Source organism: Meleagris gallopavo, chromosome 16 (genome assembly GCF_000146605.3).
Source record: "Meleagris gallopavo isolate NT-WF06-2002-E0010 breed Aviagen turkey brand Nicholas breeding stock chromosome 16, Turkey_5.1, whole genome shotgun sequence".
NCBI lineage: Eukaryota > Metazoa > Chordata > Aves > Galliformes > Phasianidae > Meleagris > Meleagris gallopavo.
The window spans coordinates 476536-496518 of NC_015026.2; the positions used below are offsets into that span (position 1 = coordinate 476536).

Genomic DNA, 19983 nt, shown 5'->3' on the forward strand with positions numbered 1-19983 from the left:
CGGGCCTGGGCCCAGGCCAAGGGCAGCAGCACCGCCAACAGCCGCCACGCTGCCGCCATGGCAGCGGCCTCGGGACTACAGCTCCCGGCATGCACCGCGCCGCACCACGCTACGGCGTCCGGTGAGGGACTCGCCTTAAAGGGGCTACGCCTTAAAGGGGCTACGCCTTAAAGGGGCTACGCCTTAAAGGGGCCACAGCTGCGCCCGTGGAAGGTAGCCTCCACAGGGTGTAAAGCAACAAGAAGCCGTGCTCAGCTTTGGATTTAATTCAGTACAAAATGGCTGCCCCCAGAAATAAATACAAAGAGAGGGGTAGGAGGGCTGAAGGCTGCATTGCTGCAGCAGAAACCTCCCAGCACCGCTTCCTGTTCCCCAGCCCCCACAGTCCTGCTGCCCCCGTGCTGCTGTTGGGCTCAGGTGTACTCGCAGAGGTGGCCACAACCTGCCGGGCAGTGTGAGCTGGTCTCCAGCCACTTCATGATGTGCTGCAGATGGCCGCCGTGGCTGCAGCCCTGGCACCAGACAAAGAGCCCCTTCACCACGTGGTGGCACACAGCGCACATGCTGGCACACTGCCGACACCTGTGCCGGAGAGAAGGGGTGAGTAAAGAGCCTGATGCTGTGGCCCCCCATCCTCCTGGTCCCCCTCGCTCTCGAGCCCTCACCTGTCACAGATCCACCCCCTGTTGCTCATGGGCCGCTTGCAGTTGCTGCAGTTGATGTGGAGAGTGGTGGAGGCTTGGTTGAGGCAGTTGATGGCACGGCAAGTGCTCAGCTTTATCACCTCGTTGGAGATGTTCCAGAGCTGGAAGCGCTGCAGCAGGTCGATGTAGGAGGTGTACCAGTGCTCCTGGGGATGAATGCACACAGCTCAGTGCCAGCTCCCCAACACCATCCCAACCCCAGCACCATGAGGCAGAGTCCCAGCTCGTTCCCACACCAGCAAGCTGCTGCACCAGCGCTGGAAAGAGCCTTCCAGCAAAGGACTCAGATTAAAAACAGCGAGGAAAAGGCAGAGAGCACCCACTCCAGGAACTGCAGAGGGGCTTCCTTTGGGTACCTGGGTCTGCTCATCGATCTCCTTGCGGATTCGGTCTCCCAGCACAATGAGCACAGACACAGCTGTCTGCACATCCCCCTGCTCGGCATAGAAGAGCAGTGTGTCACGCACAATGGGGTTGAAGAAGTCAGAGGGCAGGCGGTTCTCATAGAGCGAGTGGGAGATGGAGATGAGGGAAAAAGACTCCACGGGTGTCAGGGACACCGTCTCGGCCTCATTGCCGCTGACATGGGGGGAGTCAGCCTTGTCCTGCAAGTGGTCCAGGGCTGATGGGTTGTCCACAATTTCGTGGCGCAGGGGGAAGGCTTCCTGGGGAAGGCTGTACTCCTGCTCTTCTGCTGCAAGGAAAGCCATGGGGAATGAGTACAGGACAGGTGAAGATCCAGCTGGATGGACAGAGGACAGGAGCAGCTCTTGCTCACCGTGTGGGTTCTCGTGGTCCATCATATACAGGTCGTCTTCATCTGCCTCCACGTCTCCCAGCAGGTAGTCTGCAGGGACATCACTGCCCTCTGTTTCCTCATTGTCTGTGTACCCGGGGAGAGAGAAATCAGCACATCCCCCTTGGCACGGGGGGATGCACACCCCAAGGATGTGCCCAAGAATCAGCAAACCCCCGTTACAGGACACATGGATACATTCATCCTTTTATCCCAAAGCAGAGCCACCTATGGCTGGGACTGTGCCACCAGGGATGACCTGACGAACAACCTCAGGACTTGGACTGTGCCCACCCCATAAACCTTACCCTCATTGTTGATCAGGGTGGAGGAGGAATCCATGAGGATATTTTCTGTGCGGCTTTCTCCTTTGCTGCGATCCAGCCTCGACTCACTGCCCAGCCCAGAGGGGATGTCCTTCAGATTAAAGCTGCGAGAGAGGCCACTTGCTTAATTTAAAAGTCACAGCATACAGACTGGCTTTATGTCTCCAGCTAGCACTTCAAAAAGGCAAGGTAATTTTGCTGAGGGCAAAGTCAGCTGTCCCCACTTTATACCTTAAAAACCTCAATCCACCACAATTGTTAGCACAGCCCTTTCTCCAGTCTGGCATCTCCGTGCACCCATCACAGAGGCGTCTCCTTAAGCAGCTTCAGAGCTGAGCAGACACTTGACTCCATTTCTTGATGTTTACATTCAGCTTAGAAGTGGGTAAATAAGAGCTGCCTCTCTGCATGATGCTCTATTTGTTATGCATCTTTGCTCACGGGCTCCACCAGGACAGAAAAGGAACTGAAAGGAGCTGACACACAGCCACGCTTTCCAGTCTGGATCTGCGGTTTGAGGTGATGGCAGTGACTTGTCTGGCTGCAGACCTTGGCTGGTGGCAGGGCAATGTTTTAAGTTATTGGAGTCTTTGCTGCTTATCCTGGGAGCCCAGCCCTTTCAGGTCTAAGAACTAATTAGGAGCCCTCACTCCTCACTTTCATATGTCATTTGGAAGAAGAAAAACAAGTTTTCCTGCTTCATCAGCACACAGTGAGGTTCCAAACCCCATGAACTACAAACAGAGAGGAGCTGTCCTCTTCCTTCAGAAGAGGAAGACCTCTCTGACTGCAGCAAGATGGGGGAGGGTGGGGGCGTTCTGCATCCCCAAACCCCAACACAGCCAGCTTTATACCCTGTTTCAGACAGAGGAAACAACAGCAGAAGCCTCAAGGCTCAAGGCCAGGCTGGCCCTCTCTTCTCATACCTATATGGGAAACAGCTGCACACAGATGATACCATCCTATATAGCAGCATGGGGCTGAGGCTGGGATTCTGCTCTGCTGCTTGTGGAACTGCTCCGTTACCTGTTCATGAGTGGGAGAGTGGTGCTGCCCTTCCCCATGCTGTGATTGAGGTTGGTGGATGACACGGTGCCAAGGCTGGAGTAGATGATCCGGAGCATCGTCCACGTTTGAGCCACCTGTGTGTGAGAGCTGCAGTCAGACTTCACCTCTTAAAAAGCAGCCTCTGACTCCCATCATCTGTCAATCTACCAAGCTAAGAAGGCCCACGGGGACATCAGGTTTCTGGGCACAGAAAGAAATTTGTGCTTGCTATAGGCAACAGCACTACAGGTCTGTGCTAGGGCTGAGTGAAACCTTCTGAGGACAGCTGCAGGGCAGAGAAGGAACAGAGGGACCGAATAGCAGAGCCAGGACCTCCACCCATGCTCACCTGGTTGCGGTCCAAGCCCTTGGCCACCTTGGCATTGTGGTCACAGAGCTCGGCCAGGGGTCTGCCAGCCAGTGCGTACTGCTTGGCAGTGTGCACAAACCAGTCCATGCTGCCACTTTCTACGTCTGTCTCGAAGACGCTGAGGGCACTGGAGGAGGAGATGTACTCAAACTGCTCTGTGGGGTCCAGTTTGCGCTTGAAAAAGATGGGGTGGCGGCGGTCCCCGATGTAGGGCTTGCGGTTGGAGTCGGAGGAGATGAGACTTTCCTTGGCTGCGAAGGCCAGGTCTCCATAAAGGCTGTAGCACAGCCCCTCGGGATTGGCCCGATCGATGGGCTGGCTGGCATCCTTGAAGATGTGCTGGTAAAGGGTGCTGTCCTTGGAACCGGACAGGAGGAAGTAGGGGTCGTGGAGGTGACGCCACACGATGCCCGTGGTGACATCCTTGTGCTCCTCAAACATGGCAGAGGGGATGAAGGGCCGCCGCACGTCCCAGACGTAGATGTTGTGGTCCACCATCATGGAGCAGGTGGCAATGTGGTGCTTGCACTCTGGCCGCCACTTCACCCGGGCTACAGAGGCAATGGTCTGCACGCAGTAGATTTCCTTGGCCCGCGTGGTGTTCATGTCCCAAACCTTCACCATCTTATCCCGGCCGCCTGTTGCCAGCCAGCCCCTGTGAGAAGGATGAAGGAAGATGATGACATACTGGACAGTGGGACGGGTGGTGCCCACAACACAGATGTAACCATGAGCCTTGTCCACGCCACGGGAGGCAGCTGGGCTGCAATCGCATCCTCCCACACATTGACCTTCCACACATTGACCTTCCACCTCTGCACTCAAACAACAAGGTCAGACAGCACCTCTCCCTCCTGTCTCAGAGTAAGGCCCTGCACTTTTGAAACCATGCTCAACTGACAGGCTCCCAGCTCCCCTTACCCACTTCTCCACCCTCAAGAAAACTTGTTTCCATCTTCCAACACCAACGCAAGGCTGGGGTCAGAGAGCCTGCTCTGCTCTGGAAGACCCCATCCCATTTATAAGGCTTTCTGCTGCTAAGCTTGAGCAGCTGGCAGGGCCTGACTCCGTACCCACCGGTCCTCAGGGTGCCAGTCACAGCAGAAGACGGGGCCGTTGTGGGCTGTGAACATCCTCTCATAGCGGTCGGGCCGGCGGATGTCCCACAGCTGCACGTTGCCATTCTCAAAGGTGGCAGCAAAGGTGAAGTAGTCGCGGATGCTGAACTGCACATCACGCACACTCTCCGACTGGCCTGAGCGGGGAGAGAAGTTTTGATGCAGTGGGACACAGCTCCAGCAGTGCTAACAACTGAGAACTGAAAAACCTTGGCAATATTGCTGCTGGGAGAGACATGGAGTCCTCCAGCCCTGAGAAAAGGGAAGGAGGGCCCAGTGCAGTCCCAATGAGCCCACACTGAGCAGCCAAAGCCTCTCAGCTCCCTCCCTGCTGACTCCAAGCACAGGTCTCGTGCTCAACCCTCCTCACGGTTCTGGGCAAGCAGAGGAACAAACAAGAGATTGGGCTCATACCAGAGAAGGTGCTGACAGAGTCCTTCTTGCGCAGGTCAAAGCACTTCATGTAGCCGTCCTGGGAGCCGCTGAGCAGCATATACACCTCGGTGGGGTGGAAGCAGACTTTGTTGACAGTGCGTTTGTGCTCGGTGAACAGCTGGTCCTGCTTATTGCGGGACGGCTTGCCCAGGTTCCAGGTGACCACCACGCCATTGGTGGCGGCTGTGGCCAGGAGGTTCTCATCCATCTGGTGCCACACCACGTCGGCGCAGCTGAAGTTCAGCGAGGGCTTACGGCCCACACGGAGGTTCAGCTTCTCCACAAACTGCTCCTCTTCGATGGAATAGATCTTGAAGATGTTACGGCCGGCCACCACCACCTGGGCTGCGTCGCGGCACACGCTGATGGCGTTGGCAGGGGCGTCCAGGTGACAAAACATGGTGCGCCCTGTCAGGGTGTTGCCCCCCAGGGCCGTGCTCACCCTGGCCATCTTCTCCATGGCCGTCCTAGGCGCAGGGTCCCCTCTCTGGGAGCGGGCTCGGAGGCTGGCAGCCCCGCAGGCTGCATCCAAGCCCCAGCGGCCGCCCCGTGTCCCCTCAGCCAGTGCTGGTCAGGGATGGGCACGGCTCCAGGGTGTTCTGGGTTTGCATCAAATGCGTGGGAAGCAGAGAGGCCAAAACTCACTTGGTACCTGTGAGGAGAGAGACAGAGCTCATGCCAGGCTCAGTGGCCACTCCTTGGGGCGCTCCCCAGGGCTCCCTGCTACCTCTGTGTGTAGGAACAGCTCCCTCTGGGGCCAGGGACTGCTGTGGGACACAGGGACTGCCTGCAGAGCTCCCACTCAGCCCCTCTCCAGCCAGCCAGGCCCCCTGAGCCCCTCAGAGCCTGCATTCCCTCATCTCAGGTCCTGCTGTGGCCCACAGCCCCCTCAGAACCCCCTCTGAGTCCCTCAGGGCCCCGCCAGGGCCTGCTGCCACCCCACAGCCTCCTCCGAACCCCCCTCAGAGGCTACTCCCGACCCACAGCTCCCTCAGGACGCTCTTGGAGCCCGCTGTCACCTTCTACGCACCACGGGTTCACCCCTCGGAGCCTCCCATCGCCACCCGTACCGCAGCCCCGCCGGCAGCACGAGACCCGCAGGCCCCGCCGGCCCTGCCGGCCTACGCCCCGCCCACTTCCGCTAAGCCCCGCCCCTTCCGGCGGCTACGGAAAGTGGGGGGGAACAACACAGTGTCAAGCCGCGCCCCCTAGCCAGGCCACGCCCCTTAATCAAGCCTTTAGTCAGAGCACGCCCCCTAACAGACCACGCCTCATTTTAACCAGGCCACGCCCCATATCTCTGGCCACGCCCACAAAAAGCATCGGAGTGCGTTTGGTGCGGTGGGGAATCGGGGGCATGATGGGGGGATGGGGGTGCACTGGGAGATATGGGAGCTCTATGGTGGGATGTGAGGGCGTGCCGGGGTTGTGGGGAGATGTGGGTGTTTTGGGGGGGTTCTGGAGGCTTGGGGGGGTATGGTGGTGCATAAGGGGATATGTGGGGCGCTGGATACGGGTGGCTCTGGGATGTTCCTGGGGGTGCAGTGGGGGATATGAGGGGCTACAGTGGGATATGGGGGTGCATTGGAGGATATGGAGCCTATAGGGGACTGGATTCGAAAATGGAGATGCGCACCGGCGATGTGGGAAGTGTGGAGAGAGCTGGGGGTGTGCTGAGAGATACGGGGAGACACGGGCAGGGGAATGTGGGGGGGTCACAAGGGTGTACAGGGGATATGGGGTTATGGGAAGGTATGGCAGATGGCTGGGGGAAACGGGGAGGCATTGGGGATATGGTGGCACACTGCAGCTTAGGCATACATGGGGGATATAGTGGTGCATTGAGAGGTTTGGGGAGATGAAGGATATAGGGCTGCGCTGGAGATAAGTAGGAATTAGAGTATGAGGGTGCACTGGGAGTTGTGGGGGTGCACTGTGCCATAGAGGTATGTGGGGGTGGATGAACAGGAGGTGGGTTTGCAGGAGGATGGGGTACACTGAGGGGATACACAGGGGGTGCTGATGAGGGGCCAGATCTGCTGGCACTCCCAGCCCAGGGCACCCTCAGACCTCACTCCTACCTCACCTGTGGCTTTGCTCCCCACTTCCATCTTCCTTTGGGGGCTGCCCCTGCTCGCCCCGGTCCTGTGAGGAGAAGTCCCTACACGTGTCCCCACCTGTCCCCTTTGGGTGCCCAGCACCCACTTCCCATAGTGATGAGCTGGCAGTTTTAAGGGTGCCACCCTGACCTGGCGCACTCCAGCCTACTTTCAGGGCCAGAACCGCAGGCTGTTTTGGGACCAGAAATGGGCGTTTTGGACAAAAGGAGCCAGCAGAGGCGGCGGGTGGTGCAGCAGTTCCTTCCCGGCCGTTACAAAGGCAAAACAACCCGAAAGCGTGTCTGTGTCCGTGCCCATGTCCGTGCCCATACCCCATGCCGGCTCAGCCCCCGGCACCCAACACGTGGGGCACCCCGAGGTGCTGGCTGGGCCCTGCAGTTGGGGCAGTTTGGTGGCACCTGGGCGATGGCTTTAGGTCTGGAAGAAGCGGCGTTGCATCTCGAGGTGACGTCCCCCTGCCTTCGCTCTGTGTCCCCGCTGTCCCCGTGCCACCTGCGAGCCGCAGCGGGGCACAGGGCCGGACCCCCAGCCCCATGGGGACAGTGGGACCCATCCCAGACAGATGAATCACCTCTGGACATAGAGTGGCCACAGTGGTGGTGGGCCCACATCCCTCCATGTTCCCCAGGCAGTAAAGGGATGACAGCCCCTAGCATCAAGGGGATGTTGCCCCACTGTCCCCAGTGGAAATGGGGCACAGTGATGTTTGAGGGGGGGAGGGAGACCACGGCCCAACTAGGAGAGCTGTGTGGAGGGGCTGAGTGGCAGCAGGGTGGCGGGTGCCACTTGTCACTGTCCCCCCTGCTGTGCCACGAGATTGAAGCAAGCGAGCATGCGAGGGTGGAGGAAAGCATCCTATGGATGGGCGAGGGGGGACGCACAGCACGGGGGGGTTGGCTTGTTTCTCCCATCCGGGGGTGCCCATGGCTCTGTGCAGGGGGTCCCAGGCTCCCATCCGTGCAGCACCCATGGGTGCCAAAAAGCAGGGATCTCCTCTTGCCGTGCCCGGGCCCCTCGGTGGCAAGTGTGGGGGGTGCTGGCATCCAGGTCGTCGAGGTGGGGGCTTTACATGTGGGTCAGTTGAATGGGCAGCGTCTTTTGCACCCCCCCTAATCCTGCTGACGGGAAGAAATGGGTTGGGTGCCGTCGCAGCTGGGTTTAGGGGGGCTGGTCCCCATCAGGTGGACGCTACTCGATGACCATGCAGCAGGGCAGGTGCTGGGAGAAGTACTTGAAAAGCTCTGGAGTGGCTCCGGGGCAGTTGGTGAGCTCCAGCTCCTCCAGCTCCTGCAGCTGTACCAGCCCCGAGAGGCCCGTGGTGGTCAACAAGGGGCAGCCTGCAGGTGGACAATGTCACTGTCACCATGGTGTTTCCATCCTTGTCCCCATCCCCTTCCCTGTACCCCCATGTGGGTGCCACAGGACTTGAGATTCCCTGGGCTGCGGGAACCCTGCCCTGATGGGGGTCCTCATTTCTGTTCCCAAGGACTGTCCTTGTCCCCATTCCCAGACACCCCCAACCCCACGTCACCTCATGCACAGGTCTCACCAGCAAGAGACAGGAGGCGTAGGCTGCCCATGCCCAGGAGGTGCTTCAGGCCGAAGTCCTGCACCTATAAAAGAAACAGGAGTTGGACCAGGATGAAGACAGGCAGAGGTGCCAAAAATGGGGTACAGCACACATGGATCCTGAGGCTGAGCGGAGCAGGGTGGTGGGATTGAGTGATGGAGAAAGGTGGTGGAGCAATATGTTGGGTTAGAGTAACAGAGTAGAGGAATGCAATAGGGTGATGGGCTGGTCCCCATCAGGTGGGTGCTACTTGATGACCATGCAGCAGGGCAGTGATCGATGGCACATGATTTAGCAGAGGGTTGTTAGTTAGTTAGGGTAGTATGGTTAGGTCATGGTTGGACTTGATGATCTTTACGGTCTTTTCCAACCTGAGTGATTCTATGATTCTATGATTCTATGTGGACGTGGTACATGGTGGTGGGACATGATGGTGGGACATGACGGTGGGGCAGGGTGATGGAATAGGGGATGGAACAGAATGATGGAGCTGAGCCCTGCTGAGCCTACAGATGTCCTACATCTCTCCCCATATTCTCTGCCCCACATCACCTGTCTTCGCAGGGCTCTGCTGCAGACCTATGGCAGCACCCTGATTTCCCCTCCCATCTCAGCCCAATGCCACCGGCAGTGTGGACACATCCATGGGCTCCCGGTGTGGGCAGCCCAGCCCTAGTTCTCCCCTACCTGGCAGCACCAGCGCAGGTAAAGGCTCCGCAGGGATGACATGGTGGACAGGTAGCTGAGACCAGTGTCAGTGATCCGCACACACCTGTGGAGACATAGGACAAGCAGACGAATTGTCCCCAGCCCATGGCCACCCTGCTGTACCCACCACCCTTGGCATGATCCCCTACCTGTCGAGCACTAGCTCCTCCAGCTTGTGCAGGTCACAGGCGATGTACTCCAGGGCCATGTCGGTGATGCGAGGGCACCAGGACAGATCAAGGCTGCGTAGCTTGCGCAGGTTCTCAGCCACCAGCTCCACGCCATCATCTGTCACCTTGGAGCAGCCCGAGAGGCTGAGAACACTCAGGTTGGGCAAGCTGTGCACCATGTTGACCACGCCATGGTTGGTGATCTCCCAGCAGGAATTGAGGCGCAGGGTATGGGTGGTGTAACCCTGCTTGGCGGTGAAATAGGCGAGAGCCGTGTCCGTCACATGGTAGGCTTGCAGGTTGAGCTCGGCAAGGTTGGGGAGGAGCTGTGAGATGGCTGCGATGGCATCATCAGCCACGTTGATGCAGTCGCTGACGCTCAGTGCCGTGATGCGGGCGTTGAGGCTCGACCACAGCCCGGCCTCCGTGAAGTCGTTGCAGCCTGACAGCTCCAGCCGCACCACACCCTGCATCTGCTCCAGCATCACCTGGCCAGGGGCAGCACAGAATCAGAGAACCACAGAATCACAGAATCCTAGAATCACTGAATATCCTGAGTTGGAAGGGACCCACAAAGATCACCGAGTCCAACTGCTGACTCCACGCAGGGCCACCCAAACCCTATGTTTGAGAGCACTATCCCAACACTTCTTGAACTCTGGCAGCTCAGTGCCATGACCATTGCCTTAGGGAGCATGTTCCATGCGCAGAACCCCCTGGTGAAGAACATTTTCCTAAGTCCCACCATGACCCTCCCCTGATTCAGCTCCATGCCATTCCCTCACTGCTCATCACGTATCATCCCATCACTCTTTGCTTCTTTCCACTGCCCAGCCAACAGCCTCACACAGCTGCTCCTTTCTGGAAAGGATAGGTAAAGGCTGTAGGTGCTCCCATGGGTAATGGGGATGAATATCCTTCCCCAAAAGCTTGGGAGAGCAGCCTTGCTCCCTCCTGGATCCCAGGCCACAGGCAGAGGGACAAGTAGGGTGCTGATGCTGCCTGCCTGCTGATGACTGGGCCACCCCTTTGGCAGGGAAGGAGAAAGCTCTTGCTGATGCAGACTGCAGCATGCTTGTTTCCAGGTGCTGTTGTGCTTGTGGATTGACACATCTGGACATGTTGTGACAAAGCCTGGCAGCATTGCCACGTGACAGGGAATCGAGCATTGTCCCCCAAACCTTGCCTTCACCTTGGGTGCAAACAAACTATGGAGACAGCACTAGGAGCACCCATGGGGACATCTCTTCAGGGCAATCCATGGTGCCACCTTTCTGGCATCTAACCCAACCCCAGTCCCTGGCCATCTCACTGGTGCCGAGGCCACCTACCTCCAGCCCTGCATCCGTGATGGTTGACCTTTTAAGGCTCATAGATTTGACCCCCTTCTTGGACAAGGGGTAGTTGTCAATGAACTCACAAATGTCCAGGTCGGAGACACCCACGAGGCAGAAACCGTCAAAACCCCGCACAGCAAAGCCCTGCAGGCTGACAAACTCCTTCTCGCCACCAGGCAGGACATTGTAGAGCTCTTTGGTGTGCAGGACAGGTGTCAGACCCACCCAAAACTTGGGTTGGTAGAGCACTCGCCGCCACGCCTTGCACACCTGAGCCAACACACACTTCTCGCAAGCCGAAAAGTACCAGAAGAGGCGGTTGAGGATCTTCTCATCCACCACCAGCTGCCTCTCTGAGGGTGAACCGGGCAGCCGTTCTGGAGAGGGATGCTCAGAGCCTGGAATGGCCTCGCTCGAGTTCAGTGCCACCAAGGAGGTGCCGGGAGGGGACGAGACGCCAGCCAGAGCGGCCAGGGACAGCGGCGAGGCCAGGCTGGGGATGGGCAGGTCGCTGCGGGGGGCTAAGGCTGGGCTGAGGATGGCAGGCACGGAGGAAGGCTGGCACAGGCGGTTTTTCACGGCAGGAGTGCCTTTGGTGATGCTGGCAGAGCCGAGGCCGTTGGGCTGTGTGGGGATCTTCACCAGTCCATTGCGAGGCAAACATGGGGGCTTGGTGTCACCGTTTCTCGGGTTCGACATCTTCCACGGGTCTCTCTGCAACACAGGGGTAGTAAGCAGATGTCAGCCAGCACTGGGCTCACTGGGATGCATGGCTTGGGTGACAGAGACCACATGTGCCATGCTGTCCAGTGAGCCCATGCTGATCGGGTGCCATAGCTTGCAGTGGCACCACATCAAAGCAAGCCAATAAATATTTCAGCTGCAGCCAGACAGGCTTTCAAACAGCCCTGCCACACCCCACCATGCATTATTAATCACATTTCCCTCTATAAATACAGAGGAATAATTGATGGGGGCTTGCCCCCCCCCCACCAGCCAGTGACTGGCACAGTGCCCTACCAGTGTCATATCCATTCTGCCAACACCCTGTGCCCCAGCACACAGTGCTCACCCGAACCAAGCACTGCAAAGGACTAGGTTCCCATCTCCTTTAGAGCCCAGCTTGAGATGGAGCCATAGGAGCCTGGGCTTCCAGAAAATCCAGGGACATGGGAGGAGCTGGAGCCTGCAGAATGGAGCCCATGGGGATGAGGCAGAGCTGTCACTCCCAGGTCCTGAGGGATGGGGACTGCTCAGTGACAGCTATGCCTGAATGGCATATTAGTTTGTGCTTGCTAATGGGACCTGAGGACACAGTCACCAGCTCCCCCTTAGAACCAGAATAAAAGCTGAGAGTAAAGTGAGAAAATACTTTGGATGGCTGAGATATGGAGAAGGGGGGCCTGGCAGAAAGGGGACAGGATGTAGCTGTGGACATGTCCCTGCTTTCTGCCCCCAGGAAGATGACAGAGGGCACCAAGAGAGTAGTGTGCTGGCTGGTGAGCCACATGTGTTGTTGATGGTTCAGGTACACAGGTTTTGGGGCTGTCCCACGCTGGAGACAATGCTGGGCTGGAGATCTCCCTGCTGCTACCCCCAGTCCATTGCTTCAACCCTCCCATCATCCCCATGCCCTGCTGCATGGGAGAGCAGCCCCTTGAATTGAGAGACCAAGGACTCACCACCAGCTTTCTCTCAGACTTTACCCCACTCTTTAAGAGCTAGTTTTCTGCCCATTCACCCTGCAGATGGGAAGCAGCCAGTGGTGAAGCCTCTCACCTCTCCACAGCAGCCCAGCAGTGGCATTGGCACCACCAGAGTCCATCCTCCGGGAATGGATCTGGCCCTGAGCAGACAGCCTGGCGCCACTTCCCACTTGGATGCAGCCTCTGCTGCCTTCACTTATACTGGCCTACAGAGGGTTTGGGCCTCAGATGCTTGACTAAATTTGCTTGAAAGCAGGAGAAAAGGAGGGGAAAAAGGAAGAAACTTAAAACCGGCAGCTCTGAGGTTGGCAGCAATTAGGGAAGCAAACAGAACGTGCACCAGGGTGTCTAACACAGCGCTACAACACAAATCAAAACAGATAATTACTGCACAGCACAGAAAGGCTGTCACTCCGGCACAGAGCCCACAGAGTGAGCAATTCACCATGCTGGCTGCCTTTGGGGAGAGGTCAGGTGGTGGGAGAGGGGCAGCCCATGGTCTCCAGACATCAGAAGGCAAGCCAGGGGTGGGGGCTTCCACAGGGGACAGCCATGGGAGGACACAGATGCTGACAATCATCAGACTGCCATCATTCAGCCAGAGGGAGGTGTTGGCAGCAGTTACAACCAGCTGAGAGTGAGGCTCATCCTCAAGGCAGGGCTTGGTGGTTTTCACAGTTCTGCCTTGGGAAGATGAGCTAGCTCCCCCTGCCCCAGGCACTGAAGCTGCTTGTCTGGTTCACAGATATCCCAAACCATAAATGAGTTGGGAAGTCATTTCAAGTAGAAATACAACAGGGAGGGAGGCCTTCTGGGCAAAGGCAGGTTTCAGGCATGGATAGCAGGAAGCTGGGAAGGCAGGGATATGTCCATCTAGGCTTACTGTACATGGCTGCATCTCTCTGAGAGAATGGACAACCAAGGATTCTATCAGCCTGAAAGCATCAGGACCTTGCCTGGAGAAGAGAGCATCTTGGAGATGGTGGCAGGGAGAACAGGCTGGGGATGCTTGTTGGCTTAATAATCACTTCTCCGTTGCCTCTGGATTTGTCCCTCACTGCTACTGAAAAACCCCCAGCAGCAGCCCTACAGGGGAGGCCACATTGCTCCATTGTACAAAGTGCAAGTACAGAGTGCAAGTCCATCCTTCAGAGCTTCTGTGCACTGAGACACATGGAGCACACCATGCCCTTCCCGAAGTCCTTCCTTTAATGCACTGGGACAGCCTTGGGAAACTCAGTACAGAGTCCTGCACTCTCAAGCCCCACTTTTGACACCTTTGTCCCTTCTGATGTACCCGCAGTTCTGAAGATATCTGCACATATTTGGTTTTTACTCTTACTTCAAAGCAGAGAAAGGGCAGAGATTTGACCCTTCATCTTCTCTCAGAAGGTGTGTTAAATGCTTGGTATAGCCATTCTTACTTTGGGACTTCACAAGAAGGACTCAGCTTCAGAGACCCTCGTGCAAGCTCCTTCTGCTCTCACAGGCCTTAGGGAGGGAGGCGTCTGCCAGCTGTACTAAATCTCAATCCACAGTGGAAGGAAACCTGACAAAAGCAAAGGGCAAGGTCTTTTAGTCTCCCAAATTCATTCCGGGGTGCACATTTCACAGGAAATGTTATTGCAGAGAAATCACTCCATTCATGAGGGCTTTCTCATCCACAATGAGTGATGATGCAGTTGTGGGGGGGTGGAATTGACGCAGGAACAGAGAAGAAAGAAGGGGGTCTAAGAGTGTGTCACTACAAACATTACGCAGATGATGAAGCTGAGAAGGATAAGACAAAAGTACCCAGGAAGAGAGCACTTGTCCAAACCACTGGAGAATTTACTGTCTCCACGTAGTAGCGATGAGGGATGAGAACCTCAAGACACAGGTGGGGTGGACAGTTACCTGCTAGTGCCACCCTTGTGTACGTATGGGCTCACTTAGAGAGCCCAGGCTGTGGCAGAGATACACTTGGTCAGACTGCGGTCCAGCTGCATCCAGATTTGATGGCCATTGTGAGCTCTGGGCCATCGGGGCAGCTCAGGGGACACCGGAGACTCGGGGTTGGCAGGGCTCGGTGGTCCACGGAGATCGACGGGGTCGAGGCCCAAGTCCCAAGTTCAGCACTGCGGACAGAGGTCCTAGCAGCGGTCAGCACCGCGTACAGCCACACAGCTCGCCTCTCCGTTCAGCACCACGGACAGCGACACCGCCCCCCCGTTCAGCACCGCGGAGAGCGGCCTGCCCCGCCGGCCTCGGGGCAGCAGCACCCTGCAGAAACACTCCTCAGAACGGCCCGAGAGATCCCTACTGCCTTTGCTATCCCTGACTATCCCCCCTGCTTCCCCCATTTGCAATCCCCCCGCTTCCTCACCACTCCCTGTGAAGCCCCTCCTGCTGCCCCACCAGGTCCCTACGAAGGGCTCCTGCTGCCCTGCTAGCCTCCCGTGCAGCTCTTTTATTGCACTGCCAGAATCCAAGGCTGATGCAAAATTATTTTTGTAGAGCTACTGCTTCGATGGCAGAGAGCTGCTCGGCAGCAAGCAGCCATCGCTCACGGCTTCCTGCACACACACACACACACACACACACAAACAGATATGCTTGGACACACACACACATCAGAGCCCTAGGGGCTGGTGGATGCACCTTGCATGAGCCTCGGTACTGAGACACAAATATACATGCACATATACACACACAAAAAGAGATAAGCGCATGCACACACACACTCACGCAGGGTTGCATCAGCTGAATTCATTAGCCCATCTATTTTTACTAATGCAGCAAATCAAGTTGCTCTACAGGCAGAGAAAACACACCCGAGATACAGTGCTGTGGCAGAACACACAGCCAAAGCTTTTGTCCAGTGGTATCAAGGGTAACAGCTGCCCAGAACCACCAACTGTGTGCAACAACCCGAACCATGCTGGCTCTTGCTTTGGGGGCAGAACCTGTGGACCAAAGCACATGGCAATAATAAAGATATCCCTCTGTAAAGATTGCCTTCCCCAGCAGTGCTCAGCCGTGTACAAGTTGTCTCTTTCTCTGACTGCATCAGGTCAGCCCACTGTCCGTGCAGTGTGTAGTCAGGGGGGTATATGTATGGCTGTCCTCTCAGTGTGCTTGGATCACCTTGGCAATGCAGAGGAGGCACTGAATCCCCCAAAGAGCCCCTTGTTCCCCTAGAGATGGAGGGGCAGCTGGTGTGTTTAGGTGCAGAGAGGCTGCCTGTACATCCACGTGTGTGTGTGCACATGTGGATCAGAGCTCTGGAGCTCAGGACTCACACATCAGCTGTGAGAGAGGCTCAGAGCACAGCTCCAAACTCAGCACTGTGTATTGCAGGACGAACCCTGCAGCATGAACCAGAAATTCATGGTGAGGAAAAGACCATGTTCTGCTCTCTGTTGCTTGGCTCAGAGACCTGCTTGTGCCATGGGAGCTGGGAAACTCCTTCCTAGGATTATCCTGAGAGGTCCTTGAGAGACTGGAGAGATTAGTGCAGCTCTCCTGTTCCTCTCCCAATGATGCAAATGAGCTCATCCCACCTTGCAGTAGATAAAGGGGCTCTGGGGGCCCTAGGAAAACACTCAAAGGCCAAAGTTCCCTGCAGCAGACAGTAGGGTCCCCTCTGGCTGCTACACACTTTTCCCATGTTCTTCCCAGGGTTTATCACTTCGGCGTGATCCCAGCCCATGTGGGAGGTGATGCTGGCCCCACTCTATGCCACCCCATTCTCAGCCTGGCAAGGAGCTGAAAGGCAAGGAGCAGCACTGGTTCTGGCCGTAACTGTTCCACACAATGATTTTCCCCAGGAGTGGGGATTTGTCTGGTTAATTTGGAGAGCTGAGCATGGCCTGGAGTATGTAACTTTATGGTGTGCCACTGCTGAGGCCCAAATCTCCCATAGATGTTAAGCATTGACTTCCAGGAACAGGCAGCTGCATGTTCCACAAGGAGCCTCAGCAGGAGGAGGAATCCACATCCAGTGATGGTTGTCAACAAACCTCTATGCATGTGTGGACAGAGTTGGGTGGAAACTGTGGCTGACCTGGGCTCACCTCCTCCAGCCTCCTTCAGAAGTACCAGGCCTCACTGCTGAAGGGAGGATGCTCATGCTTCCATGTGCCTCAGCTAAGTTTCTCCCTGCTCCCTGTTAACCAAAGTGTTGTGTTGGGAGTGCAGTTCCTGTTGCGTAACAGCCAGAGTGTGCTTGTGCTCATTTGGTGGAGCTGGGCATGCTGTAGCCCTGCTTCTTACCCCTTTTTGTCTCAGGGACAGAGTGCCCAGACATAAAGGAAAAGCCCTGAGTGCTGATTAAAGGTCTCAGCGAGGAGAGATGGGACAACCCATGGCTGTTCCTATAACATCAGTGTGCTTCCTTGCTGGGACAAGTGCCTCTTCCAGGGCCTTCAGACGTCTTCACCATTCCAGATGTAGCAATGGCTACACAAACAGCGAAGCCTTTTTGCCAGGCCAGTGTGACAGCCTGAAGCTCTCTGCATCATGGAGCAAATCTGAGGCCCTGAGCAGGTCCTGGACACAGGTGCCCGTGATGGAAGGGACAATCCAGCACCAATATCAGCCTCTTCCCAGGCCACCAGCCCAGCCTGAGCCCTGCCCCAGACACACTACCTGAGAGAACACAGAGCGAGACAGAATAGGGCTGAGGGAACTGGTGGGACATCAGGGCAGGGAGGCAGTGCTGAGCCACAGGACTGCTGCTGCAGAGTGCTGGAGTTGCTCAGTGCTGACATAAGCTCAGAAAGTTGTTAGATTCTGGCCTCTGACCAAGATCATGGTCCTGTTGCAAGGAGGCAATGCAACCCTGGTGCTCCATGTTCTCTCATCCACCTGCCTCAATTTTCCCACCAACCATCAGTGTTGATGCTGTGTGATGGGGACTACTGGTGCTCCATAGGCCTGAACCCAGCTCATGGGGCAGCCCCACAACCACCTGCTTGTCCAGGAGCTGGACAAAGCTCCAGCAGAGAGAAACCCCAAGGAACATTTTCTGCTTTCCTGCCCCTTCCCTGAATGCTCTGCCATCCCCAGAGCACCTGAAAAATGTGTGCAGTCCCAAGATGGGTGGGTAGGGACTTGGAATGGGGTAAGAAGCTGCCAAAGGATCTGCGCTTGCCTGCACATTCCATTCTGCTCCCAGCACAGTATGAGCACAGCTACTAGCCCCAAAAGCAATGAGTTCCCAAGAGCCCTGGCCTCCCTTCTGTCATGCCATGTTCCCATGGGGTGTGCAACATGGAGATGGTCCCTCTGGAAGGAACAGAGGACCCTATCATCCCACTTGCCTTCCCGCATGCCATCCCCAGCCCCAGCTTGAACAAGGACCCCAGCACCCCCAGAAGTGGGATTTGGGGAGCCAGGAGGTTCCCAGTACTGGGGAAGCTCAGCCACCACATCCCCATTGCAATAGAGAGGAAAACAGGCCTGGAGGATGGAGCAGGGATCGATGTGGGGGAAGCCAGCTCGGGGAAAAATAGATATCTATCTCATTAAAAATGGATGCTGAAGCGAGTCCTCCCCACTCCAAAGCCACCTCCCTCCCTCTTCCTGGTAGCTGGAGTGAAATCAGCACTGAGCTTCCAGAGGAGGGGAAATGCCAGCACTGTGCATCTCTTGCTCTGCACTCACAGGGTGCCCCAAAGCCTCCTGCCCCAGCCCCTGGCCCAGTACTCCTGTCAGAGCTCCCCTACCACAGAAGCACTCCAGTCTCTGCCATCAGGGCACTACCACATCCTGCCAGTCCACCAGGTAAGGCCCTGGGGTACAGTGGAACCAAATGAACCCCAATAGTAATCTCAGGACCCCCCACATTGCTGAGGCCATGGGGGCTCTGCCTAGATCTGGTTACAGTTCACCATCATTGTGCCTTAGTTCTCCCATCATCTGGCTCAGCTCCTGCCCCAGCACAAGCAGCCTCACTCCCTCTGTGGGGTTCCCATAGCCACTGTGAGGTGCCCCATGCAGAGCTGGGATCCTGCTTTAGGGATCACCCCTGTGTGCCTCATCCCTGAGGTCTAGACCTGTCTCTCGGTGTCCCATTGGCCTCCAGGAGTGATGGTGATGGCAATGTGTTGTTCCCAGACTCCATGGCTTGTGTCACCTCAGAACAGAGGAAAATCCCACTGTGTTGCTGGGATGTTGTTGAGGCACTGGAGTGCCAGGTTGCTGAGATGTCAGAAGAGTGTTGGGGAGTCAAGGTGACAGAGTGATGAGGTTCTGGGGAGCAGGATCCCAAGTGCGGGGTGACAAGGTGCTGGGTTTAGGGTGATAGGGTACCAGGATGCTGGTGTACTGTTATTTCAGGCTATTCGGGTGCTGAGATGCCAAGATGTTGGGCTGCCACACTGCTTGGATACCAGAGTGTGAAAGGGGGATGGAGTGTAGGGATTTTAGAGTACCAGCCTTTTGGGATCCCACTGTGCTGGGGTGAATTGTGTTGGGATGACAGGATGACAGAGTGACAGTGTTATGAGGTTTTAAGGTGCTAGGAGTCTTGTACTGTTGTGTTTGGATGGTGGGGTATCAGGATGATGGGATGCTGCAGGATCAGGGTACTGGAGTCCCATGGTTTAATGATGCTCATGTGTAGGGGTGCCAGGATGATGAGGTACAAGGCTGCTGGGGCACAGGGGTAATGGGGTGCTGGGATTTTAGATTGCCAAGCTGCTGGGATCCCACAGTGTTGAAGTGCCAGGGTCCTGGGTTGTTGGGATGTCAGAGTGACGGGATGCTGGAATTATGGGGTGTTGGGAATTTAAGGTGTCAGGGTAACAGGGTAATGGAATCCCATGGTGCTTGCTAGCATGCAGGGGTCCAAGGCTAATAGGTTTTAGGGTGCCAGGGGATACAGCTCCAGAGGTGCCAGTCTCTTTTACCCTACAGAACCATGGAAGAGGGTGAACAGCCTGAGGGGGTGCTTCAGGAACTTGGGGGGCAGGGGGAGGGGTATCAGAAGGCAGGCAACAAGGCAACAACCCCCCACCCTACCTCCCTCTCCATGCTGGTAACCGCACTCATCCCAAAGCCTCCCTACAGGACAGCCGGTGCCAGCCCACTCCCTGCCTTCTGGGCCCCCGTTTGGGGGGGGTTGGGGAGGAGAAAGGAGGCGAGTGGAACGGAGAGGGGCCCCTCCGTTATCTTCTCCCTCTCCTTCCCCCCGGCCGGGAGCACGGGGCTCACTCCGCCGCCGTTATATAACGGTGCTGCGGGATGCTGCACCGGGGGCTGCGGCCCCAGCCCCCTCCCCGCCCGCCGGGGCCGTACGGCGATGTGCGGGCTTTGTGTCGCAATGGTTTCCCGAGAGCAAATCACCATCATCATCATCAACAACAACAACAATAATAATAATAATAATAAAAGAGAAAAACAAAACAACCCCCGCAAACAATAAATAAGCGATCCCTTACCTCCAGCTCTCCCAGCTCATGCCATGCCGTGCGCGGACAGCCGCTCCTTTCCTGCGCGAGGAAACCTCGAGGAGGAGGAGAAGGAAGAGAGAAGAGGAGGAAGATGGGTGCTCGGTGCCGCTCGGCCTCAAGCCGACAAAAAGAAAAAACCA

At 56.6% G+C, this 19983-nt stretch overlaps 2 protein-coding genes across 5 annotated transcripts; both read right to left on the bottom strand.

Moving 5' to 3' along the window:
• Positions 1–250: 250 nt before the first annotated feature.
• WDR24 (WD repeat domain 24) lies at positions 251–5942 on the bottom strand. Of its 3 annotated transcripts, none has more exons than XM_019620671.2 (10): positions 5827–5942; positions 4776–5448; positions 4321–4498; positions 3223–3898; positions 2853–2968; positions 1809–1930; positions 1483–1587; positions 1061–1395; positions 666–850; positions 251–582 (listed from the first exon to the last, which is right to left on the bottom strand). In XM_019620671.2, exons 2-10 carry the CDS (start codon positions 5254–5256, stop codon positions 414–416), a joined length of 2367 nt encoding a protein of 788 aa, XP_019476216.1. In that variant the 5' UTR covers positions 5257–5448; positions 5827–5942; the 3' UTR covers positions 251–413. The 3 variants fall into 3 exon arrangements, with proteins under 3 accessions (XP_019476216.1, XP_010717632.1, XP_010717634.1); XM_010719330.3 differs by having other exon boundaries at positions 1061–1398; XM_010719332.3 differs by having other exon boundaries at positions 1061–1398; positions 5816–5933.
• A 2140-nt stretch (positions 5943–8082) lies between these two features.
• FBXL16 (F-box and leucine rich repeat protein 16) lies at positions 8083–19973 on the bottom strand. Of its 2 annotated transcripts, XM_010719334.1 has the most exons (8): positions 19832–19973; positions 14304–14524; positions 13832–13956; positions 10696–11415; positions 9344–9852; positions 9174–9258; positions 8466–8529; positions 8083–8253 (listed from the first exon to the last, which is right to left on the bottom strand). In XM_010719334.1, exons 4-8 carry the CDS (start codon positions 11398–11400, stop codon positions 8105–8107), a joined length of 1512 nt encoding a protein of 503 aa, XP_010717636.1. In that variant the 5' UTR covers positions 11401–11415; positions 13832–13956; positions 14304–14524; positions 19832–19973; the 3' UTR covers positions 8083–8104. The 2 variants fall into 2 exon arrangements, with proteins under 2 accessions (XP_010717636.1, XP_010717635.1); XM_010719333.1 differs by lacking the exons at positions 13832–13956; positions 14304–14524.
• Between the last annotated feature and the right edge of the window lie 10 nt (positions 19974–19983).

Excerpts from the sequence above, each read along its gene's own strand:
- WDR24 (XM_010719330.3), bottom strand. The coding sequence starts at position 5,256 with ATGGAGAAGATGGCCAGGGTGAGCACGGCCCTGGGGGGCAACACCCTG. Across the intron at positions 3,899-4,320 it reads GACTGGCACCCTGAGGACCG|GGGCTGGCTGGCAACAGGCG; the intron begins GTGGGTACGGAG and ends TCCTTCTCACAG. Across the intron at positions 1,399-1,482 it reads GGACCACGAGAACCCACACG|CAGAAGAGCAGGAGTACAGC; the intron begins GTGAGCAAGAGC and ends CTTTCCTTGCAG.
- FBXL16 (XM_010719333.1), bottom strand. The coding sequence starts at position 11,400 with ATGTCGAACCCGAGAAACGGTGACACCAAGCCCCCATGTTTGCCTCGC. Across the intron at positions 9,259-9,343 it reads GAGGAGCTAGTGCTCGACAG|GTGTGTGCGGATCACTGACA; the intron begins GTAGGGGATCAT and ends ATGTCTCCACAG. Across the intron at positions 8,530-9,173 it reads ACCTGCGCTGGTGCTGCCAG|GTGCAGGACTTCGGCCTGAA; the intron begins GTAGGGGAGAAC and ends TTTCTTTTATAG.